Here is a 14058-nt window from a genome sequence, read left to right as displayed (position 1 = left end):
GGCCTTCCCAGCATCCCCTCATCCGGGCCTCATGCCAGCCAGCTGAATGAATTGAAGCTTTAAACTCTGCCAGGAAAACCTTTCAAAGGGCTTCTTGGGGTAGGGAGGAGAGTCGAGCCTGGGGAACCCAGCACTCTCCCCAGCCATTCTGTCCCTTAGCGCTGCCAGCTCCCAAGGAGGAGGGCTGGGGGCGAGCTCTCCCCATCACCCGCTGCTGTCTGAGCCAATGCTCTCGGAGGGATGGCCAGACAGTGGGGACACGGCTCACCCTGCCACCCTGGGGGCGGAGAGGGGAGTAAGATCCAAAGGGGCTTCTGGGGCCACCGTCCTCTCAACCTGGCTTAAAGTGCCTGTGGGAGTCCCTTGGCTTACCCCGGGGATCCCAGGCAGCTGTGAAGCCACCCACCCTCCCTGGCCTCAAAACCACCTTTTTTCTTCCCTGCTGGGGAATGCCAAACACTCCCCAGGAGACCCAGAACCACCTCTTTTAGAGATCTTTAACTTTGCCATCTCTCCCCACCAGCTGTGCCCTTGGCAAACCAGAGCATTTGAAACTCATTCCATCGTCTCACTCCTGTAGACAGGTCACCTTGACGCTCTCTTTCTGACCAGTCTCCGGCACCCCCCTATGCTCAACATTTCTCTCGAGTGTGTCCTTAGCTCTGTTTTTATTTCTACTGTACTCCTTCAGAAAGCAGATCCATTCTGGCTCTGCCAATCATTTTGTGAGCTGACAGATTACTGGTCTGAGAATTATTAGTCCTGGGTTTTCAGGCCAGCTCTACTAAGCTGTGTGACCTCCAATGAGTCCCTGACCTCTCTGGTCCCACTTGCTCACTTCCCTCTGGTTGTGTTCATTCCTCTGACAATCTAGCCAGCAGATGTTCATTGACTGTTGCCTTACTCTGTGCCCAGGACTGTTCTAGGCTGTGGGGGCCTGTGGCAGACATGGCCCCTGCCCTCAGGCTCAGAGAGCCCAAGTCCTGTCCCACTAAGGTTTGGAATAATTTTAAAAACTTACCTCCTTGACTTCAGGAACACAGGGGTCCCGAAATCTATAACACCCAGCAGAAGTTGTATAATGAGGAAAATGTCAAGCCATAAATGCTTTCACTATTTAAAAAAAGAAAAGAAAAAGAAAGGAACCTAGCATGCATCCTAAAAATTAAAGATATAACTTATTGAAAGAGAAAGCAATCTTGGTTGAAAGGATAAATTCAAAAGCAGGGCTTTAAAAAAAAAAAAACACTTTAAAAGAAAAGAAAGACTCAAGAGCTTGACTGAGGAAAAAAAAAAGTGAGGACCAATTGATAACAATATTATTTAAGCTATTCCAGACCATAGGAAGAGTGGAATCTCCAATTCATGTAAAATTATTGTGGTTTCATTAATATTAAAACCTGATCAAGATACTAAAAAAATGGGCTTCCCTGGTGGCACAGTGGTTGAGAATCTGCCTGCCAATGCAAGGAACGCGGGTTCGAGCCCTGGTCTGGGAAGATCCCACATGCCGCGGAGCAACTAGGCCCGTGAGCCACAACTACTGAGCCTGCGCGTCTGGAGCCTGTGCTCCGCAACAAGAGAGGCCGCGATAGTGAAGAGGCCCGCGCACCGCGATGAAGAGTGGCCCCCGCTTGCCGCAACTGGAGAAAGCCCTCGCACAGAAACGAAGACCCAACACAGCCAAAAACAAACAAACAAACAAATAAATAAATGCACGTATTTTTTTTTTAAAAGATACTAAAAAACTAGAAGCCAAATTAATTTATAGAGATACAAAATCTCTAAATAGTATCAGAATACACTGATGAATCAAGAGTATTAACACTATAACCAAGTAGGGTTTATTCCAGGAGCATAAAGTTGGTTTAATAGAGAACCTATCAACATTATTCATTACATTAACAAATTAAGGAAGAAAAATATGATCATATCAACATGCTGAAAGGAATTTGATTAAATTTCAGCAGCCATTCCTTTAAAAAAAAAAAAAAACCCTTAATTAAAAGAGTAATGGAGCGGGCTTCCCTGGTGGCACAGTGGTTGAGAATCCGCCTGCCAATGCAGGGAACACGGGTTTGAGCCCTGGTCCGGGAAGATCCTACATGCCGCGGAGCAACTAAGCCTATGCGCCACAACTACTGAGCCCACGTGCTGCAACTACTGAAGCCTGCGCGCCTAGAGCCCATGCTCCGCAACAAGAGAAGCCACCGCAATGAGAAGCCCGCGCACCGCAACAAAGAGTAGCCCCCGCTCTCCACAACTAGAGAAAGCCCGTGCGCAGCAACAAAGACCCAACACAGCCAAAAAACTAAATTAAATAAATAAAGTTTTATTTTAAAGTAGTAATGGAGGGACTTCCCTAGTGGCGCAGTGGTTAAGAATCCGCCTGCCAATGCAGGGGACACAGGTTCGAGCCCTGGTCCGGGAAGATCCCACATGCCGCAGAGCAACTAAGCCCATGCACCACAACTACTGAGCCTGCACTCTAGAGCCTGTGAGCCACAACTACTGAAGCCCATGCACCTAGAGCCCGTGCTCCGCAACAAGAGAAGCCGCTGCAATAAAGAGTAGCCGCCACTCACCACAACTAGAGAAAGCCCACACGCAGCAACAAAGATCCAACGCAGCCAAAAATTTAGATAAATTAAAAAATAATAATAAAAAATTTTTTTAAAATAAAAGCAGTGGGAGTCCGTTAAATGGTATTAAGCAGAATGTGACACGATCTGTTTTATGTTTAAAAAAAAATAGTAATGGAATACTGGTATTATCCTAATGGTTAAAGACTAAGATAATTCAAACTTAAATTATGAACTATATAGGAATGCCCACTAATAATGGTTTTAGAACACTCAAGAGGATTAAAAAAAAAACCAAAACATTGGTTAAAAAAATAAATCTCTTTGCCTTTTTGATCATATGATCATGTACCTAAAAACTAACTTCTTAGTTAATAATAGATGATGTAATTAAGAGAATTCAATAAGGCAGATGGATAGTAGATAGAAAAAAAATTTTTATCTTCTTGCAAAAGCATTGAGGAAAAAAGAATGAAAAATATTCCATTCAGAATAATAACAAAAGTGGGACTTCCCTGGTGGCACAGTGTTTAAGAATCCACCTGCCAATGCAGGGGACAGGGGTTCGATCCCTGGTCCCGGAAGATCCCACATGCTGTGGAGCAACTAAGCCCATGTGCCACAACTATTGAGCCTGCGCTCTAGAGCCTGCGAGCCACAACTACTGAGCCCATGTGCCACAACTACTGAAGCCCGTGCACCTGGAGCCCGTGCTCCACAACAAGAGAAGCCACTGCAATGAGAAGCCTGCACACCACAACGAAGAGTAGACTTGCTCAATGCAACTAGAGAAAGCCTGCGCACAGCAACGAAGACCCAACACAACCAAAAATAAATAAATAAATAAATTTATTTATTTTTATAAAAAATTATAGAGAAGAATAAGTGCCCCAAAATAGCCAATAGTTGTTTTTAAAAAGGAATGGGCGGAGCCTTACTTGCCTTGCTAGATATCAGAAAACATACTATAAAACTACTGGAATCAGATCAGTATGGCTTGGTGTACGGTAGACAAGCCAGTAATGAATCCGGAAGTAGATCTCAGCATACAGCAAAATGTATTATACAGCCGAAGCTGGCATTTCAATTCAATGGGGGTAAATAAAGGATTTTTTTTTAAATGAAGCTGACACAACTAAAAAGTAAAATTAAACCAGACTCCTCATTCACACCACACACAAAAAGAAACAAAAATAGACCAAATATGGGAATTCCTTGTGGTCCAGTGGTTAGGACTCTGTGCTTCCACTGCAGGGGGCCCGGGTTTGATCCCTGGTCGGGGAAGATCCCGCAAGCCGAGAGGCATGGCCAAAAATAAATAAAGTCAGTTTAATTTTTTAAAAAATAGATCAAATGAATTAAGATGAATGTAAAAATTGAAATGAAATAAAATCCTGTCAAAAAAATTTACAAAACAAGAGTATACACTACTGAATGGAAACCCAGAAACCGCAAAAGAACAACTAAAGCATATTTGACTCTATGAAAAACTAACCAGGAATTCCCTGGTGGTCCAGTGGTTAGGACTTTGCGCTTACACTGCCGAGGGCCTGAGTTCAATCCCTGCTCAGGAGAACTAAGATCCCACAAGCCAGGAGGTGTGGCCAAAAAAAAAAAAAAGGAAAAGAAACCACTTTTAACACTAAAAGAAACCACAAACTCAAGAGGCAAACAATCGATTGGGGGAAATTCTACAATGCATAAAACAGTTTATATCTACAAATGTCAAGGAGCTCTAACAAATTAACAAGGGAAGAACGACCCAATAGAAAAAAATTTTATGCAGCCATTTAAAAAGATGAATTAGAGCTCTACCAGGCCAGGTGAAATTGAGTGAACACAGTGAGATGCACAAAATTGTGTATAATATGATCTAATTTTGGTGTAACAATGACCAAAACCCAGCAATCCCTCTGTGTGTGTGTGTCTGTGTGTGTGTACTATGCATTCATGATAAAACTGTGTATATATGTGTATGCATAAGTAATAAAGTTATTTTTCAAGGCAAATATTGAGGAACTCATTGCAAACAAAAACAAATAAGCCCCAAGAAAATAAAAATTAGCTATAAAGCCATCCACAAATACCACAATCAACACTGTGGTATAGACTCATCCATCCTTTTTTTCTATGCTTGTGTGTGTACTTTTTTTATGCACAAAACTGGGCTCCTACGTTTCATATTGTTTTGAGATCTGTTTCTTCTGGTCAATTTTCCTCATCTGTCTCCGGGCATTTGCTGATGCTAGTCTCTCCCCCGAAAACCACCACATCCTTTAAGCCCTTCGAAGCCCCCACAGGGAGTTGGTGACCACTCTGAATTTTGTCCTCACCAGCTTTCTCCCCTTCCTGGAAATACATTTAGGTCTACCTGGTTTGAGAGTTTCTCGTGTGCTCCTCCCCTCTCCTGTTAAACTGGGGAGTTCCTTGGGGGCAGGAACTCTGCCTCTTTCATAAGTGTGTCTTCCTGGTGCCTAGAACGCACATAGTAGGCACTTTATAAGTATTGCTGTAGGAAAGGACGTAGTCTTCTTGCCTGTCTTGTATTGAGTGATCTCAAGATGGTACACGTGATGGAGCAATCTAGGAGGTTGGACATTGGATGGAAGAGATCAAAGCTGGGGAGGGGTCCCCCCAGGGCTGGGTAACTCCCAGGTCACCCAAATCCACCCCCACCCCCTTCCCAGGGCTCTTCCAAATGCTCAGAAAGGAACAACCTGCACACAGGGCTCCCTGTATGATATATATTTATATATATATAATTGCTCTCATTTTATTGTACTTTATCCTCTTTTTACAGTAGATCTGACACAGGCATTAAATAACTGCAGAGAGAGACCACTGGGGTGAGGGGAGTGCAGGAAAACATGGGGACCCAAAGGGAAGAGACTCAGATCCAGCGAGAGAAAAACAGAGGAGAGTCCATCTGTGGGTGGGGTGTGGAAGCTGCAGCATCAAAAAAAAAGGAAGTCAGAGGTGAGGAAGTGAAGGACGTGGGAAAAGAAAGAGTTAAAATGCCTCTATAACTCAAGATCACAGGCAGTCCCTCATTTAACATTCTATGGGCACTATGGGGTTGTTTAAGAAGGCAAAGGGGTCTGAAGGAGATGGAGCCAAGAAATTCAGAGCCTTAGATGGAGGAGGTATTTGCAATTTTCAGGCTGGCATGCAGAGAAAAGGGAAGGAGTTAGTGATTAGTTGATAACTTGCTAAGAGAAGCCAGAGAGAGAATGGTGGGGGCATATCTGGGCCCAGGGGAAGGAGGTGGAATAGTCCCATAGCCAGCTGACGTTTCCAAGGTGGCCACTGGGGACCTAGCCAAAATGGCTGCCCCTCCCCCAGGGCGCCTGGGAAGTGGAACTTGCAGGATATTCTGGGAAAGTGAACAGGGGGAAGGGAGCCATCGGCAAAAACAAAGTGGACATTCAGCCTAGGTCAACCCCGCCCCTCTGAGTGCCTAGCTGGGTGACAGGAGGCGCTAGGAAGAGAATTTTCAAGAACCAACATGGATTTCTCCTTCAGACCCTCATTCCCAGCTCACGTAGTCAACGTGGGGTGAGAAGCCAGATGTGCCAGGAAAGAGGGAAAAGGCCACAGAGCCACCCGGTCCTCAATTACAAACGGTCCCCCTTTCAGTGGAGGGAATGGGGATGGAGAAGTGGGGAAAGACCGGCCAGAGGAGCCAGACAAGTCAAAAGCCACTGAGACAGCGACTGACTGTCGTAGACAGGCAGAAGGCGTGGCAGACAGAGGAAGGTGACAGCAGCTGAGCTGGAATGGAGGGATAGAGGGCCACACTGGTGACCACTCTAACGTACAGAAATATTAAATCCCTCTGCTGTGCACCTGGAACTAACGTAGTGTTGTAAGTCAATTCTCCTTCAATTTAAAAAACAGAATTGAGCGCCACCTTAGTGTCTGGAAGTAAGGGGTGAAATGAGATGTGTGTGTAGGTGGGTGGGTGGGCATTTTCTATAGCTCTCAGGGGATAAGAGGGCAGGACAGGTGGGTAGCTGTGAGGACACCTCACTCACAGCTACACCACGACTAGAAAGGCTCCCAACTCCTCTGTGACCGCCTTGGGGTCCCATCTCCCTGTCCCTGACTGAGCTAGCGTGGGAAGAAGATAGTGGAAAATGTGCGTAGCCAGGGAATCACGACAGACATCAGGTCGGGTTCAGAAGTAAAGGAAAAGGGACTCAGACAAGCCAGAGCTCTGTTATAAAAAATACCTTTGGGGTGGGTGAGGGAGGGATCAGGCAGGGTCAGGGATATTCCAGAAGCATCCGTAGGAAAGAGGTGGGGGCGGGAGGAAGGGGCCTCAGGTTTTGTTGATGCGGAGTTTGAAGGCCACGCGCCCAGCAAACTTGTCGCGCTCGTCGTCAGTGGCGATGTTGGCGGCGTTGACCCGGCACTCCACGTTCACCTCCACGTTGGGGGTCACATTCAGGAACTTCACGGCCACCAGGGGCTGCGTGTAGTTCACCTGGGCCAGAGGAGGAGAGCGAGGCTCCAGGCCCGCGGCAACTCGGCCTCCTCCCCAGGGCCCCGCTCCCCTGCAGGAGCCAGCACCCGGCCTCCCATGGGACTTACATGGAACTTCTTGCCATAGTAGGGGAAGTACATGAGGTCGATGTTGCCGTTCGCAGGGAACATGACGAAGTTGCCGAGATTCTCAGCATCTTCATCTCGCTGTGGGGGGCGCAGGAGGGTGGGGGAGAGCATGTGAGGGAACCCAGACGCTCGCCAGACTTCCCTTTGTTCCTCCTTCACCCCCAAATTATCCTGTCTCATATCCGTATCCCTTGAGCGCGGAGGCTGGTGCGTTTGCGCGTGCGCAGGAGCGGGTGTCCCGTCTCTTCCATCAGACTGGGAAGGCCTCCAGGGCGCTAATGAGCCTGAAGCCTCCTACTGCCCTCCCACCCCAAATTCTTACCCCATCCTCAGGAATCGGTTTCTGGAGCGGAGCCAAGAGAGAACAGATAAATGAGTAAGGACTCAGTAGGAAACAAGGAGGGGGATGAATGAAGAGGGGCGGGAAGTTCCTAGAGAGGACAGAGGTGGGGGGAGCAGGGTTCCAAGGACAACTCAGTGGTGGCAGGTGGTGCTTACAGATCAGCAGCTACCAGATACCTAAAAAGAACTGAGGGATAGGAGAGACATGGGATGGAGAGCAGAAGACATGGTCAGGGAATAGAGGAGAACATGGAAGGATTAGGGAGAGAAGCCAGAAGCAGGGGTTTGGGTGGAGTCAGGAAGGGGGTGTCTATCCACACAAAAGAGCAGACTTCTGCATCCTAGAGAGAAGCAAGACGGGTGGCAGCCCCTTGGAGTTTGAGCCATACTGGAGCCCACTCTTACCCCCTTGTCCCTAGAGTGATGGAGCCTCTGGGAGCAAAGAAGACAGGGAGAGATGAGTGAATGACATGGAAACCATGAAGGACAAACAGGTGCACAAGGCCCAACAAACTCACCTTCCCCACACAGGTAACATTCATGCTCTGGTTTGCTCCTGCGTAGAAGTTGATGACCTGGAGCGAGGAGAGAGAGTGGTGAGGGTTAAAGAAAGAAGTTGTCAAAGACACAAGTATCCAGCCTTCCAACCACGATCTCAGCCTCCAATGGCCCCATCTCTCTTGTTCTCTCAGCCACTCAAACATCTAAAAATCTCCCAAAGCCCAAGAGCCCCAGCAAAAGAAAGCAACTGCCAGCAGATGGTAGCCCCAGCTCCCTCCTCCGTTCCCCCTGGGAACTAAGGCCATGAGTACCCGGTTCATCTTGATGAAGACACAGGGCTGTCCCGTGCTGTAACCATAGTGGGTGGGGTCCCCAATGCCAGAGCAGTCGCCCAGCTGGGTCCGGTTGAACTGGCAGGCACGTTTTGGGTAGTTGAGAACTCCGTTATCTGGTTGTTCGTAATAGCGCCCAGGGAGGCAGACATCATTCTTTTGGGCTTGGATGGAGTCATTGTAAGCTACGGAAGGGGGTGGGGGGAGAGTCACAGGCCTCATGTTCTGCTCCCAGGGTCCCCAGTCCCCTGCCCTGAGGTCCTGCACAGCCACATCACCAGCCCCATACTCACGCTCCAGGAACTTGTTGAGCTTCTGAACATGCTGGTCCCAGCTTTCAGTGTCACTGACATTGACAATGACATCAAGGTTCTCAGTCTTAGGGCGAATCATCAAGCCTAATCAACAAAGGCGAGAGTGAGGGGTATATATAAGATGAGGGACCACACACAGAGGGAAAAAGATGGACATAGGGAACACCAGGGTGAGGGACAGGTGAAGATCCGAGATCGTCTTCCCGGGAGGGAGATCTCCTGTGAACATCTGCCACCTCCCCAGATCACAGAGCTCTCAGGTGTGGGAAATGGGAAGGCAGACTTCAAGAAGAACTCCCCAGGGCTTCCCTGGTGGCGCAGTGCTTAAGAATCCACCTGCCAATGCAGGGGACACAGGTTTGAGCCCTGGTCCGGGAAGATCCCCCATGCTGCAGAGCAACTAAGCCCGTGTGCCACAACTACCGAGCCTGCGCTCTAGAGCCTGTGAGCCACAACTACTGAGCCTGTGTGCCACAACTACTGAAGCCCACACGCCTAGAGCCCGTGCTCTGCAACAAGAGAAGCCACCGCAATAAGAAGCCCGCACACCACAATGAAGAGTAGCCCCCACTCGCCGCAACTAGAGAAAGCCTGCGTGGGCAATGAAGACTCAACGCAGCCAAAAATAAAATAAATAAGTAATTAAAAAAAAAGAACTCCCCAGCACATGGTGACTGGATCATCAGAACCAAACCTCTGAGAAGAGCTGACAGTTCTCAGCCTGTGAGTTCCTTTTGGATACCTGGGGGCACGAGAGCAGTTAGGGTGGCTGGTGGGGGAGCCTCATCACTCACCCGGTGTGGCCAGTCGGTCCTGGTACTTGGGGGTATGGTCAGAGACCGTCTGCAGCATCACCCACATGGTGAGGGTGAACATGGCGGTGAGGAAGCCATAGAAGACGAGGTAGAAGAGGAGGATAAAGGCTAAGGAGGAGGAAACAGGGTCAGCAGGTTCCAGGTCTCCCTCGATGACCTGACCTATCCCCACACACCCCTCTCCCACTCAGAGGTTCTGCACAGGAATGGATCGCAGAGCCTTGGGAAGCCTTCCCCTGGAAGCAAAAGGAGACAAGCTGAAAAACGGCAGTTGTGTCTGGCTTCCAGCCATGACTCCCAGCCCTTCCTGGTCCCACAGCACAGTGAAGCCCGACCTTGTGGAGGCCACAAGAGACCTAAACTCTTGTTGCTGGCACAACTCATAGTATAGGCCGCAGTCATTTTGCCACAAATTACGTTCCCAACTTCTCAACCTTCGTGGCCCTGAAAAGGCACAATATCTGATACCACTGTATCGGTACTCATGCTTGAACCTGTCTAGCACGATGACTTTCAAGATGGCATTGGCCCCAATTCACAGCCAAACTCTTATCCCATCCCTCAGGGTGTGGACGCCCACACTCAAATAGCAAAATCTCTCTCTCAGAGCCCCACAAAAGCCAAACCTTGAATGAGGCTCCTGCCAAGCTACAAAGTCTCTCAGAGACAGCTGTCCAGAACCTTCAACAGTTCCCCCCACCCCCCAATTCCCACACAGCACCCAGGGCAGAGGCAGGAGTAAACGTAGACCTCCAATAGCCTTTCAGTCATAGAGCTGGTCCTTGGTGGATGTGACACGTCACTCCGTCACTCCTCAGCCTAGTGTGAGCACCTGCTCTTTCCACCAGCCCTGACCCCCAGTCCTTCCATCTCAGAAGACACTTCACTCAGGAAGCCTTCTCAGATTCTCCCAAGCACTCGTGGATCCATCCCTCCAGTCCCAGGGAGTGGACTTCAAGTTTCCTGCAGCAAGGACTGCATCGGACCCACCTCAAGTGCCCCAAGTGGCTGGGCTAATGGGGACAGCATTCAATTAGTGTGGATGAACTGTAAGCTGTGTCGCACAATGTCTCCTGTGCTTCGACTCCCCAGCTTGAAAATCCCTTTCGGAAGAATTCCACCCCTCACTGGCACCTATGCCCAGCACGGGACCCTCACCCAGACGCAACTCCCTCCACGCCTCCCCAGTGGCGCCAAGGTATGGGTGGGGAAGGAGCCAAGCCACTCAAGCCCACAGACACACTGGGCCGGATGATGTACATGTCTCACCACTAGTGACCACTCCCTCCGCCTGCGACATCTGAGCCGAACACCCAGCCCCGAAAACCTCCCAATGTCACCCCGGCGCAACAGCCCCCCGCCCGCCAAGCAGTCACAGAAGGCTCCAAAACACCCGGTAGTAGGACACAGACAACTTCCGCTGTGAAGAACCCCCTCCAACACACACCCCACCTCTCCAAGACCCGCCCGCTCATGAACGTTCCCAGGGTCCAAGGGGTGGGCTCGAGCTAAAAATAGACGGGCCTGGCTAGCTAGTGAGAGTCAGAGGGAGGGAAGGGTCTCTCTTCTGGGGAAGGGGGGCGACTGTGACGAGCTGACCGGCCCCCGACAGCGAGCGCGAGCGCCGCGGCGCGGACACGCGCTCAGAGCCCGCGACCCCCCGAGCGAGGGGGCTCCGCGGGGGGCGGGAAGGCGGCAGTGACCTACTTTCTCCGCCTCCGCAGCGGCCAGCCAGGGAGATTAGACCGGCGATTCGGCGCCCTCCCAGCCCAGAGCCCGGCAGGGGGGCCGGACGCCGGGGACCCGGGAAGGGAGCTAGGGCTGCGCCGGCGGGACCTCGTGTCCCCGGGGCGTCGCCCGGCGGACCCCCCACCCCTCGCGCGGCCGGCCCCGCATACCCCAGCTGGTCCCGGTGCGGCCCATGAACTGGTGCGTCCTCGGGTTCCACACGAACTCCTTCCACTCCTCAACCACCTGCCCGCAGCTCTTCTTCTCTTTCTGAATGACCATCTTGACGGCTGGGGGCGAGTCCCGCGCGGGGCGGGGGGCTACGGAGAAGCCGGGGTGCGGCGCGTGAAGCCCCCTCACGCACCAGAACGCGCGGGAAGCAAAGGCAGCGGGGGCGAGGGAGAGCCCCCCCTCAGATATGCAGCTGCTGCAAATTCCGGGGCGCAGGGCCACACGGTGCGGGGTGCTGGCGGCGCGGCGTAGGATGCACAGAACCTAGGCCCCCCCACCACTGCAATGAAAAGGGGGGTTGTCCGAGCACGGGAGGATAAAAAGGGAAGGGGTGCGAACGCAGCTTCACCCCCCAAACCTCCCAGAAGCAAAACGAAAAGGGATGCAAAAATAGACGGCTGCAAAACCCCAGAGAAGCGCATAAAAAATCGGGGTGCAAAGAGGCAGGGAGAGGTGGGGGAGGGGGCCGCCCCGAAATCCGAGATGCAAAGAGGCTGTGGAGCGGGGTTGGGTGACCGTTCAAGGCTCTTCTGCCTAGCGGAGACCGCCACACCAGCGATGGCTCGGCCGCGGGGGTGGGGTGGGGTGGGGACGCGCAGTTGGGGGGGGACAGGCAGGGATAGGGGTCCCCAGGGCGGAGGCTCCGCTCTTCAGCAGTGCGGGGCCGGCAGCCGCGGCGCGCAGTCTATATACTCCGCGGCTCCGGGGGTGCCCGCCCCCTTCCCACCCCCCCAGAGGCCCCGCCTCCTCGCTGCTGGCCTGGGAGACTTCATGCATATGCAAATTTGGAGAAAGGAATTGGGCCCGCCCCCCTGACGCCTCTTCAGGACCTAGAGGTCTTTCCCTTACCCCCACCCCAGGTACTGGACTAGATGTGGGTGGGTGGAGAGGATAGAGGGCGTGTCCGGGCGGAGTAGAGGGTAAGATAACCCCAGAGAGACACAGAAGACAGAAAGGAAAGCAGATATATGCTGAGATGGGGGCCCCAGGCAGGGAGTTAGAAAGAGACTAATATCCAGGAGACAGGGCAGAATGTGAGACGAATAGAGAAGGAGCCAGAGATCAAGAAAAACAGATCGAAGAGACCAGCTGAGGTACTACACCAGGTGGGCTGGAAGCTAGAACAGGCCTCAAAGAGATCAATAGAGGCCACCACAGGAGGGAAATTCCCCCTATGGGAGCCGCTACCAATCCCCCCGACACCTCCTACTCCAGTCCCACTGCCGCTTCTCCCACCACGTGCTTCTCCCCAAGCCTGGGGGCTTCCCTGCTTTCCCACCACATCTCTCATGAAACCCTTCCAGGGACTTCCCTGGTGGCGCAGTGGTTAAGACTCCGCGCTCCCAATGCAGGGGGCCCTGGTTCCATCCCTGGTCAGGGAACTAGATGCCACGTGCATGCCGCAACTAAGGAGCCCGCCTGCTACAACTAAGACCTGACGCGACCAAGTAAATATTAGGGGGACAAAAAAGGCCTTCCAACGCCGCATTCCCAGCCCCCAATACTGCCCTGAGACCCCAGCCCTGGAGCCCCATCTGCTTAGGTGTTCTGCCTCCTCCCACCCCCATGTCTGAACTCTCCTCATTTGCCCATTTGGGTCAACAGACATTTATTGAGCACCTACTAGAGACCTTGTGCAACCCACCGCTGGGGAGGTAAAGTCGTGGTTCTCACAGGGCTCCAGAGACCCACAGTCTAGTAGGGAGGTACATGGGCCTCGAAAGACCTCCTGTTAAGAATCATCATCTGGCGCACCGCGATGAAGAGTGGCCCCCGTTTGCCACAACTAGAGAAAGCCCTCGCACAGAAACGAAGACCCAACACAGCCATAAATAATAAATTAAAAAAAAAAAAAAAAAAAGAATCATTATCTGGGACTTCCTTGGTGGCGCAGTGGTTAAGAATCCGCCTGCCAATGCAGGGGACACAGGTTTGAGCCCTGGTCCGGGAAGATCCCACATGTCTCGGAGCAACTAAGCCCGTGCTCACAACTACTGAGCCTGCGCTCTAGGGCCCGCAAGCCACAACTACTGAAGCCCACCCGCCTAGAGCCCGTGCTCCACAACAAGAGAAACCACCGCAATAAGAAGCCCGCGCACTGCAACGAAGAGTAGCCCCTGCTCTCCGCAACTAGAGAAAGCCCGCATGCAGCAATGAAGACCCAATGTAGCCAAAACTAAATAAATAAATTTATTTTTAAAAATGTTATTTTCTTTTTAAAAAATATTTATTTATTTAGGCTGCGTCAGCTCTTAGTTGTGGCGTGCAGGCTCTCTGGTTGTGGTGCGCGGCCTCCAGAGCACGCAGGCTCAGTAGTTGCAGTGCGTGGGCTTAGTTGCCCTGCGGCATGTGGGATGTTAGTTCCCCGACCAGGGATCGAACCCGAGTCCCCTGAATTGGAAGGCGGATTCTTAACCCCTGACTACCAGGGAAGTCCCCAAAATGTTATTTTCTTTATCTAGAATAACATTAAATAAATTTAAAATATCATGAAAAGTCGAGAGAAGAACAATGGAAGAAAGGAAAATATTTTATATTTTAGTACCCGAACGGCACTTTTTTCCTGCTTTTTGAACAAGGGATTCCACATTTTCATATT

The 14058-nt window shown here is 51.2% G+C and overlaps 1 protein-coding gene across 1 annotated transcript; it reads right to left on the bottom strand.

Moving 5' to 3' along the window:
• Positions 1-5312: 5312 nt before the first annotated feature.
• On the bottom strand, positions 5313-12121 carry ATP1B2 (ATPase Na+/K+ transporting subunit beta 2). The gene is made up of 7 exons (XM_082441567.1): positions 11399-12121; positions 9480-9608; positions 8665-8769; positions 8351-8556; positions 8057-8113; positions 7176-7274; positions 5313-7068 (listed from the first exon to the last, which is right to left on the bottom strand). The coding sequence occupies exons 1-7, from the start codon at positions 11508-11510 to the stop codon at positions 6904-6906; spliced, it is 873 nt and encodes a 290-aa protein (XP_082297693.1). The 5' UTR covers positions 11511-12121; the 3' UTR covers positions 5313-6903.
• Between the last annotated feature and the right edge of the window lie 1937 nt (positions 12122-14058).

Source organism: Balaenoptera physalus (assembly GCF_965194825.1).
Source record: "Balaenoptera physalus genome assembly, chromosome: 20".
In the NCBI taxonomy this organism is placed as follows: Eukaryota; Metazoa; Chordata; class Mammalia; order Artiodactyla; family Balaenopteridae; genus Balaenoptera; species Balaenoptera physalus.
The sequence above is the reverse complement of the archived record's forward strand: the minus strand, read 5'-3'. Positions and strand labels throughout refer to the sequence as shown.